Raw genomic sequence first — 11,132 nt, 5'->3', positions numbered from 1 at the left:
GTCTGATGCGATTCTGAGCTGTTAGGTAGAGATTTTGTTTATCACTGAAGAGACAGGTTTAGTAATGATTCAGCAATCCCTGTAGCCCAGTCTCTGTGGAGATGTCTGAGTCAAGGTGGAAGGCACGCCAGAGATTGGGTCAGTGAGACAAGGCAACTAGTCTGGTTCTGCTGCACAGACCATTACAAACTGCAGAGTACTTGACTGAGCTCTTCTGGGATGAAACGCTTTCAGATGAGGAATATGACCAGGGTAGTCACTAACTGTTGTGACAGTCAACCTAAGATATGAACACATTTGTGGAAATGAGAATTTTTCCTTTGGTGGAGCTGTGAGGTGCTCTGCAGCTGGTACCATGACACCAGGTCCTCAAAGGTGATGGGGAAAGAAGAGTGTGATCATTCTGTGAAGAAAGCTATCATCCCTTGCAGTTAGTCCTAACTGCCACTATGCTTAGGCTTAGCTTAACAATGTGTACAGCAAACTGTTGAATATCTCCAGGTAGTAGTTGATGGAAGAATTGTACAAGGCACTGCACTAGCTTGAACCAAAGTAGGACAAGAGCAGTGAACTGTAGCATTCAAACGTCTATGAAGGTTTTAGCATCCAGGCAGCAATAGCTGCCAGGTACCATCAGCATGGACAGTATTGTCTGCCCTGAAGAATTGGGAATGCAGGTGTGAAAAGGAGAGAATTCTTAAGGTTCAGGTTCATGGCAAGTAAACTGGTCTCGGAGGAATACTTGTGCATCCTGCTAAACTCCTGATGCTATGATGAAAAATAATTTTTTTAGCCTGTCGTGGGCGGAAGGGCTAGAAATGAACTGCATGTAGAAACAGAGGTACTGGGTACGTGGAAACACACAGAACCTTCAGTGCCTTTTCATTACTGGATTGTTTCAGCACAGTGAATTACATGTGTTTTGTGTGAGCAATAAAAGTTAGCAATATACAGCAAAGCACAAACAGCAGGGTGTTGACACTTCTAAAGACTTTATACTAGATTTGTAATTATTGCTTCCTCTTTCTGATGTCATATGTTGCTTTTAAAGTGATCACATCAGATTTGTTCTCCAACTTAGCAACAGCTGCTTTTTTGCACAAGAAAATGTTTGTGTTCTTTTTAGATGTTAAAGTGATTGAAATGAAGATTACTCTGAAGTGTCTGCACTTTAAAGGATGTGAAACTCTGTATGAGTGCTTAAGTTGCAAATAAAATCGACTTACTCCATTTTCATTGCTTATGGAAGTGCAATGCAAATGGTAGGCAAAGCAGGATCCATTTCAGTAATGAAAACACTTCAGTTTATTGGAATCACAAATGTTTTTATGAATGGAGTTATCTGAAATGCTGCATGTACTTTTGCAACTTGCCTAGTTTTTTACATGCATGAGATTCTTCAGCTCCATTTCCCTTCTTAAGAAGGAGACATAATGGGACATATTTTTCATAAAATCATAGGATCATTAAGGTTGCAAAAGACCTCTAGGATCATCATGTCCAACTGCCAACCCAACACTACCATGTCTCCTAAACCATGCCCTGAAGTGCCACGTCTACATGTCTTTTAAATACCTCCAGGGGTGGTGACTCTACCACCTCTCTGGGCAGCCTTTTAAAACCTTGTGTCTTTCTTCTTTTTAAGAGATGAGAATGTTGCTAGTCAGGAATTACTCATTAATTTTGTGAGTTACTTCTTTCTGTGGGTGAGAGTGGTGAAGCTGCTCCAGGTTGAAAGGGCTGTTCTGCATGACTTATATGTTTTATTAATATAAAAGTCATATGCTATGCTAATATTTTGCTTTTCAAATTGTGAAAAGGTCAAGTTCTCAGAAACGAGGTGGCTCTTTGCATTTCTTGTACTATTGGCCATCAAGCCTTTCCTAGAGAAATCTAAGTATTTCTCTCAGTTCTGTTGCTTCTAGTCTTGAAGAGCAGACAGCAGACTCTGGTGAGATGTGGTCTCTCAGGGCAGCCAGAGGGGCTTGTCAAAAGCTGTCCTTTTCAGGAAGCACTGTTTTGCTGGCTGTTTTCCTGGCCACCCTGTTATCCGTCAGCCTTGGCATCTGCTTCTGAGCAGGGTCAGAATGGGGATGGTGCAAAGGTCTGTTCAGGCAGAGCTCTGTTCATCCTGTGCTGAATTTCCTACAGCATTTGGCTCTTGTTTGTGTTACTGAGGGAGTGGCTTGCTGGTTGGGGAGTGAGGAGGAGGTTGTTATGATAGTCCCTTCAGCCATGGGCAGTGCCAGATGCTGCTGTGTGAGTGTGAGTGCAGCACCCTTTTGTTTCCCACTCTGTAGTGCTGTGGCTCTTTCTATCTCTATTTAAAAATTGTCTGTTTGTGAAAAGTTAACTAAATGAAGACATGCAACGTTCACTATTCAGAGCAAAATGTGTGCTATTTGTTGCCTGAATCTTAGTGAGTGGTTAATGGAAGGGTACCTTCCCTAGAGCAGCATTCCCATGTGCAAATGAGACCTGTTGGTGTTTTGCACCCCTAGACCATATTTCAGGAAAGAAGAGGCTGTACCAGCCCTGCCTGACAGAGCAGGAATATGAGATGCTTGGGAGACCAGGCTCACTGTTAGGTGTCTCCATCTCTTTTGATGCTCTGTCTGCAGGGGCCTGGATTCCCCTGGGATTCCTGCACCCATGCATTGGTTTCTTCATAGAATCATTAAGTTTGGAAAAGACCTCTAAGATCATCAAGTCCAACCACCAACCCAATACCACCACACCTCCTAAACCATGTTCTCAAGTGCCACATCTACACCTTTTCTGAACATCTCCAGGGACGGTGACTCCACCACCTCTCCGGGCAGCCTGTTCCAGTGCCTCACCACTCTTTCAGAAGACATTTTTCCTAATATCCAGTCCGAACCTCCCCTGATCCAGCTTGAGGCCATTTCCTCACATCCTATCGCTTGTTACTTGGGAGAAGAGACCAACCCCCCTCACTACAGCCTCCTTTCACGTAGTTGTAGAGAGTGATAAGGTCTCCCCTCAGCCTCCTCTTCGCTAGGCCTAACAACCCCAGTTCCCTGAACCTCTCCTCATAAGACTTGTTCTCCAGACCCTTCACCAGCTTCGTTGCCGTTCTGTGGACACGCTCCAGCACCTCAATATCCTTCTTGTAGCGAGGGGCCCAAAACTGCACACAGAGGTGCGGCCTCACCAGTGCTGAGTACAGGGGCACGATCACCTCCCTGCTCCTGCTGGCCACACTGTTCCTGATACAAGCCAGGATGCTGTTGGTCGCCTTGGCCACCTGGGCACACTGCTGGCTCATGTTCAGCCGGCTGTCAACCAGCATCCCCAGGTCCTTACCGTGCTGGTTGGCGCGATTCCCCCCGCTGAAGGAAGGGGCCTTCCCCGATGACGACGCTCCCCGGGGTGCTCGGGTAAGAGCACAGATGCCCCGTAGCCCCGCCTCCAGCCCCGATTGCCCAATAGTGATGTGCGATGGGCGGGGCGGGGCCGGCACTGGGCCAGTGTGCGCGGGCTGCGCGAGGCTGGCGCTCCTACGGCGGCGCGCGGCAGGAGAGCGTCTGGCCCGGCCCGGCCCGGCCCAGCCCGGCCCTGGGCGCTGAGGCGAGGCGAGGTGAGGTGAGGTGAGGTGAGGCGAGGCGAGGCGAGGGGAGGCGCGGCGCGGCGGGGCCGGGCCGCGGGGAACTTGAGGGGTCCCAGCCCCCGGGCGGGCCCTGAAGCGGGGTGCCGACGAGCGGCGCCCCAGGCCAGCGGCTCGGTTTGGCCCGCCCCGCCTGCGCGTCGTACGCTGCGGCCCCGGGTGGAGGCCTTCGTGTGGGAGCCCGGCTGGCAAGGGTGCCCGGCCTGGCCCTGCCTCCGCCGGCGAGGGTCTGCAGTCCTTCCTTCCCCAGCCCCGAGGGCGAGGGTCTCCGGAGCGCTTACGCCGGCGTGCTGCCGGACTCGGCTCGGCCGGGGCGGCTTGTCCGCTCCCTGCTCAGGCTGGGGCTGTCAGAGCCCCGACCGCTCCCCTCTGTATCCTCCTCCCCCTCCCCGAGGGACCCTCGCCGAGCCCGGAGCTGCGAGGCAGATTCTGCGCCGCCCTGCCAATTCCCACTCCTGCACGGACCAGCTGCCGTCCTTCTCCACCCTCCCTGCGCATCGAACTACCTTCGGGCAGGCGCGCGGTCTGCGGCACACGGTGCTGAGGGCCGCATCAGTGCTGTGCTGCAGGAGGTGCAGGCCATGAGACCCCCTTTGTGGTCATGAGGAGGAACGGTGTTGTAACGCGAGCGAGGGGTCCGTGTGTCAGGGAGAGGTGTCTCTCCTGGTGCAGCTGAGCGCTTCTAGTCTTTATTCCTCTTCGTTGCAGTTGATGCAACTTGATGCATCAGTTGGTGCCAGCTTGGCATGGCGATTGTTGCTATTGCCTATTAAAAAACGTAAAAAGAGGAATGTTTGCTTCTGGGGGACTGATTTGAGAGCTCCTGCTGAGAGCGCTTCCTTGCCGCTCCATGTGGGCTCCAACTGTGCGCAGACGGTGGGGATCCCTTCCTACGGGAGGCACAGATCCCCCTGCTAGCACCACGGAGCTGGGAAACTGGCATTACTTCAGACCAGCCATCAGCGTAGGTGAGGGATAGAGCATTGTAGTGACTCCATCACTGACCAAAAGACACCATACTCGGAGGCGTGCCTGTGAAAGCCCTTGGTATCTTGCACGGGCATATCCTCAGGGGTAAGCTGCCTTTCCTGATTTGCTGCTAGCTGAAAAATGCTGTCCTGCTTCTGAAAAATAAGTTTATTCCATCCAAGTAGAAGATAAAATTCATTGCAACTTTGAAGTTATTTCAAAAAGGCAGCAAAAAGTACACAGCAACCTACATTTCATAAGTTTTGTTCCCAGCTGCGCCTTCAGACTCACTTGAGGCTGAGTGACAGTCATTCATTCTGTCACTGCTTCAGGGAGCTGATTTAGCTATGATGCCTGGTCCCTGTTTATGGGAAATTATCAGGGTAAGCACTCGGTGCAAAGAAGTTCAGGGCGGGTGAACACAGGGAAATTCTTTTTCTTAGAACCGCTAATATTGCAGCAACACTGCATTTCAGTTTTGCATTGGTAAGGAGGTAGATGAGACCTTGTTTTGACTTGCCGGGAGAGGCTCTCGGTGCTGTTGGACGCTTTCTCTGCTCTGCCCAAAGAGCTTCTTGTTCTTCCCTATGCTTGCAGCCTGTCTCATGCTTCACTCTTTTCCTCTGCGTTTCAGTTAGACAGCCCCTTTAGCTGAAATGCTTCCTAAATCATGGCGCAATGTTTTTTTGTTAAGAAGTGTCATACGTAGTCAGCTTACGTAAAACATACGTAACTATAATTGGTGATGAAATGAGAAATAGTGCTTGGCTGGGTTAATACTCCTCGCACTTTTGTTTTTTAAGGCAGTTGGAACAGGCCAGGCTATTTGGGGATTTTTAATAATTTTAACGGCATCGATAGCGTGCTCTGGGAGGGCACTGGATGTGGCGTGGGGAGATGCTCACAGCTGCCACACAGTGGGCAGGGCACTGCTTTTCTAGGGAAAGGTGCCTTGCTTCCGTGCATTGTGTTTTCTGCATAGGTGCTCATTAGACCTTAAAAATCTGAGTATATGCTGGCTGGGGACTAGTCTAGTGTTAAATATTTTCAGGAATGTATCATCAGCAAGATGTGAGGCCAAACCCCATTGAGCTCAATTTTCTGGTTCACACCTGTGAGGAAGAACTTTGACATCTGCAGTTTCTGTTTGACATGACTTTGGTCTCTCCTGGCGGGTCACCAAAGCTGGTAAAAGTACCCAGGAGCTCCTCGTTAGTCCCGAGTTGGGTGGCCGGCCTGCCTGCCTTGCCTTTGGGAACCGGCTGGCTTTAGCTGGAGGGGAGGCTGCCGAAGCCTCTCTGCCATAGGGCTGCTCTGTACACTGCCTCAGCTATCACTGCTAACATCTTTTTCCTTTGAGTAACTGCTGTGTGTGTCCCTTCTGGTAGCCGTTCATTCAGAACAGGATGAATGTGTTCATGGAGTGCTAATTTTAGGAGTCGTCTAATAAATAGCCTCGTGCTGAGTACAACTGATTCTGGGCAACTTCAGTTGCTTGTAAGCTTCTGAACAGCCATAACAAAAACTTACTGTTCGGTTAAGTTGTAAGGGACAGAGCATCAAGGGGACATAGATGACACTGAACTATGGTTTCTCTTCAGAAGTTAGAGGTGTCATCTGGGCAACTGTCTCTGCTGATTTCTGCTGTTGTGGTGGTTTAAAATTTGTGACCTAGGAGTTTCTCTCCTTGGCTGTGTACCTGCACAAACTGGGAAGTTTGGTGAAAGGATATGCACAAAATGGTCTAAGAAAGGCGACAAATCATCAGAAAGCTTCTGAAACTGGTAGGTCGGGCGCTGGGCAGTGTACCCAGCACGTTTTTAAGGTTGACATGATCCTTCTCATGCTTTCTCATCACATGTGTCATCAGCTGGGAGGCTGGAGGCATCTCTGTGGTGGTCTCAAGCTGTGCTGCTTGGGCAGGGCTCTGGAGCGCTCACAAGGGCTCTGAGAGACTAAGCCAAACAAGCCTTACAGTAGGTGTAATTAGATAAAAGGCCTCTGTCCCCTCTCCTGTTCATCTGTACAGGGGTCTGCAAGTATAAAAAGAAAAAAAAAAAACCCAAAATGTTGAAACCCACTGGTCTGCCAACCAGGAAGGTGTTTGACCTACCTCTGTGTGTGCAAGGTTTAAAACTTAAAACCTCCCACTAATTTTTGACAACATGTAAGGCTGGCTCCGTTTAACTCCGCAGAGCGGGCTGCCTCTCTACTCAAAGCATAGAGGGACAAAGGAATGTTTTCATGATATGTCTCTCTTCTTCTTAGACAAAACACGTTTATTATGAAACAATAATCTAACACTCCACTGAATTTTTTGTAGTGTGGTGGCTGTGCGAAGGCTGCCCCAGCGTCAGTATCCACATACTTTCAATTGTTCAGACGTAGCGTGGTATTTGGGAAATGCAATCAAAGGCACTGAGGAGCCTGTTGGTTCCCGTGTGCGCTTCTGCTGAGCGCTTTGCCCGTTGTTGCCAAATACTTTGTGCCAGCAGTGAACATGGGGCAGCGGCTTTCTTGGGAGCGTTGCATCCTGAGCACACGCCTCACATTCACGTAGACCCCATTGCAATCCCCCTGCGGATATTGCCACTGCTCCCACGAAGGGGGGAGAGTTGTGCAGGTTTTTTTCCCCCCATGTCAAACTAAACATTTACTCTGCAACAACTGCCACCAAACCGTGAAAGTAAGGATCATGATGTAGGACTCAGCCTGCTTGAACTAGCATAGATTTCTGTAATTGAGATTTTTGCCTGGTGACTTAATCTGGGTACAGCGCGGGTTTGCTAATCAGGTGCAGAACTGTTATCTGCAGCAGAGATTTGTGTTATGAAGGCTCTGAGTTGCCAGCATTAGTGGGAGTAGTTACGCTTTTGCATGAGTCATCATTTTGGGGGATGAAGGAAGTTAATTGTTCCTCTTATCATGGGGTGTGGTCTATGTTGTAGCAAAGTCAACGGACAGCTAGATACCAGGGAAAGGCAGAGTCCTGCCTTACCCTCCACTGTCTGCTCCAGGTGGCTTTTCTTGTGCTGTCAGAAGTGCTCATGCTGCTTGTGGTGACCTGGCTTGGGAGGTTAAATTGGCAGAAAAATTAAGCGGCAGTTAAAATGGCAGTGTGAAAGGAGGGTGGGGGCATAGATTCAAGTATCCTATTTCCTAACCATGCTTTGGAGTAGTTATTTTTTTGCCACTTGTTTTTCTTCCCAGCAGCTGGATTTTTGATAAGAGTTTCACCAGCTTTATTATTGGTTTTGATAGCGGGATGAAGAGCATTAAATAAGGACTTTGTGAATGATTGTGCTTCAGTGGGTAGTATTTTCACATGGGGTATCAGTAGAAAGCTGTCAGGCTGTAATCCTCTGTTTTCTTCCATGTTTCTTTAGGCTCTGCTGACTGTTGAAAGATGGGAGAGATAGAAGGAACGTACAGAGTCCTGCAGACTCCTGGCTCTCGTTTGGGTGTCCAGAAGACGATGGGAGTGAGTACCTTGGAGCCAGGACAAAACCTCTCTACTGCAATGGCATCATCACCTGCCAAAATGCATGAGCGAGACCTACCGATCAAAATAAAGATGTTGGACAACACGGTGGAAGTACTTGACATTGAGGTAGGAGAGGTTTAAACCTGATTTCAAGAACTCTTAGCCTCCAATTATGTAAAACTTGCAGGATGTGCCACTACACAGAGCTGGGAGGTTTTGAGAAAATAAAGATTCCTGTAGGGATTTTACCTACTTAGAAGTAGTTAAATGAGTAGCACCTCTTGGTTTTTAAAATCTTTTAAGTATAACAGATGTTTTGTGTTTTTAACAGACTAAATACAAGCACGTAGTATAACAAGAAGCTTTAACTGTTTTTTGCTTTAGGGAAACATCAACTAGCTTTGCTGGACTGTTCTTGCTTCCTGAGCCACATGCAGCTTTGTCGATTTGGCAGCTGGGAGAGTCCCCTTTTTTTCTTTTAGTTACTACTTTTTAATTCTTTTAATGGTTTGTATCCTCTTCAAGTAAACATACTTCTATTTGAAAGTTTTTACTTGTTGCCACACTTTGGGAGGGAGGCAGCAGAGGGGTAGCAGTGTTGCTGAAAACTTGTATTTAAAACTATGCTTGATTAGCGGTTGGGGAAATCTGCCGTAAGAAATACAAACGGCACTCAAATTGGGGTGGTTCTGTTTTTAAACAATCAAAAATTTTTGTTCTTCATATTCTTGTTTCATTCTCAGCATTAACCTCAGACTTCAATTTTAGCTCACCTAAATATCTAGTGTTAGAAAACAGCTCTGTTCTAGTGAAGATACTCATCTACCACATGTTCTACATTAGTGTCAAATTGACTTTATAATTAGCACTTGTAGCCTTAGTTTGTCACATAGACTTAAACAGGTTTTTCCAAATGGCATGAAACAGGTGTCTGTGGAGCTCTAAAAAAATAGTGGCTTTTGGGGATATCTTCTACAGATTGCTGTCCAGCTTTTCAACTCTAAAACATCAAATATATTTTATATTTTTTTTTCCCCTGGTTAAGTTTGAGGCTGCACCTGTATCCTCCCATTCATCCCTCATGTACTGTAATGAACACAAAAACCTCTTTTTTAAAAAAAATTATGTTAGAATATTTAAAAAATAAAACATCTGCTGACTGGTTCTTTTGAAGTATGTTTTTTTTTCCCAAGTTGCTGTAGATGTTGGTGCTTTTCTTTTTTAGAATTAAAACACAAAAAAGAAGGAAAAAAAAAAAGTAACCCCCCAACCCTGTAATTCTGTAAGTCTACCATAAGTTGTTAAGGAAGAATTTGTAACTCCTAGTTCCTGCTTTATTACCTGAAGTCAATGACTAGAAATCTCCTGTATATTAGCATAGATGCTTTCCTTTTCCATCATATTTGTAGCAATTCTGTCTGTTCTTCTCATGCAAATTGTCCACTTTCCTCAGTACCCTCACCTTCATCTTACTTCGTAACTCATATTTGGCTCTTTCTGACACATTCAAAGCCTGCTTTATTGTCTTTGATCTACTGCTGAAGGGAAGTCCTTTGACTACGGTCTCCTCTGACAACCTCAGAATCCTTTTTCGCTTTCAGGCTTGCTGATGCTCGGGTGGCCCTGCGGTCCTGTCCTGGAGCTCTGCACTAGCTTCTCTCTGTTCTCTGACCTCTGAGCACCCTCCCTTCATTCCCCTTTGTTCTTGTCTGTACTTGGTACGTTCATTACTTTCACGATACCTTGTTTTTTGAAACTGCCTTGACCTGGTTCTCCTTTGCCTGCTGGAACAGTCTTGACTGTATATCCTTCCAGTTATTTTCATTTCTCTCTGGCAGGTCCATTTTAGCTCTGTCCTCAACCCGTCGTCTTATCCTACAGCACTTTGTTGTTAGTCTTTCCACCATACACAGATTCAGCTGTGGCTCAGTTCTTTACGATGTCTCAACTCATGACTGTCTCGGCTGTACATAAAATCAGCCTTTGTCTGATGAAACTTGGTTTTGATAGTTATGTGTCAACATCACGCTTCACATGTACAAAACATAAATTTATTTCTCACGCTATTTATTTTTGACTGCTGTGAGTTATACTCCAGTCTCATCTGTCTCACCAATAATGTAGTTTCTGTTCGCCCCCGATTTCTTAATTTCCTTTAGCGGGCCATCTCCTGCAGGAGTGCTAAAGCTCATCCTATCCAGGGCTACCTCATTTCACACCTTCATTGTTGTGATCACCTGCTTGTTGGCTTTAGCCTCTCCAGTCTTGCTGCACAGGTACCCATTTTGCGGGTTGCAGTAAGAGTCAACCTGCTCAGTTATTGTTCCTAGCAGCTGCTACTGCCTGACTGTTTTTTGCATTGCTCCACTGGCTCCCTCTTTGTAGCTTCAAACATGGGTTGCTTATCTCTGCTTTCAGTTTCTTTCAGGGCCCTACCTGTGGTCTCCTTTAGAAGGTACTTGTCTCTGTCCCCTAACTGGGCCACAGAGCACTACCTTTGTTGTTATTGTGTTTTCCCATCACAATGAGAGGCTTCCCATAATTAGGAGCTATATTAGCTTTCTCTTTTCACCTGGAAAGCTCCCCTGGTTATGATCTCTGCAGAAGCACCCAAATTTGGACAGCTAGTGTGCTGAGGCCATAGTTCATTACTATGGGCCTGTTCTTCTTTACAAGCTCAGTTGGCACTGAGCAACTTAGAAACTTTGGCCTGCTGTTGTAAGTGGTGAGGAGAAGGGGCCATCCTTTGCTCATCTGTAGAGTATCAAGCACAAAAAGGTCCATAGTCAGCAACTGTAGCGTTAGAGTCTTATTAATACATTGCCTACCTCTCCTGTTGTTTTTGTCTAAATGAGGTAGCAAATGATAGCAAACTGGGATGGGGAATTAAACTGTAACCGTCTGCTTCCTAATTTGTTGGGTGGACTGATGGGATAGCAGTAACTGCTGACTGCTGTTTGTGAGGGAAATTTGAAGTTTTCACTGGGGGATTGAAGGTGAGAATTAGGAAGAGTCAGCTATATTTGCCGAATAGGTGGTGTGGGCTGGCAC

The 11,132-nt window shown here is 46.9% G+C and overlaps 1 protein-coding gene across 5 annotated transcripts in view; it reads left to right on the top strand.

The window, feature by feature from the left end:
* Positions 1–3,479: 3,479 nt before the first annotated feature.
* The window catches only part of FARP2 (FERM, ARH/RhoGEF and pleckstrin domain protein 2), an 85,235-nt gene continuing 77,582 nt past the window's right edge, over positions 3,480–11,132 (top strand). For 2 of the 5 annotated variants that reach the window (XM_075099643.1, XM_075099640.1), the window contains exons 1-2: positions 3,480–3,601; positions 7,984–8,207. In XM_075099643.1, the coding sequence (XP_074955744.1) occupies positions 8,004–8,207 (204 nt within the window). In that variant the 5' untranslated portion in view covers positions 3,480–3,601; positions 7,984–8,003. Of the gene's footprint in view, positions 3,607–6,362; positions 6,382–7,983; positions 8,208–11,132 lie in introns of those variants that run through there. The other 3 variants (XM_075099644.1, XM_075099641.1, XM_075099642.1) reach the window with 2 other exon arrangements.

This window comes from Phalacrocorax aristotelis, chromosome 7 (assembly GCF_949628215.1).
Source record: "Phalacrocorax aristotelis chromosome 7, bGulAri2.1, whole genome shotgun sequence".
Taxonomy (NCBI): Eukaryota; Metazoa; Chordata; class Aves; order Suliformes; family Phalacrocoracidae; genus Phalacrocorax; species Phalacrocorax aristotelis.
This window is presented reverse-complemented; position numbering and strand designations above follow the sequence as displayed.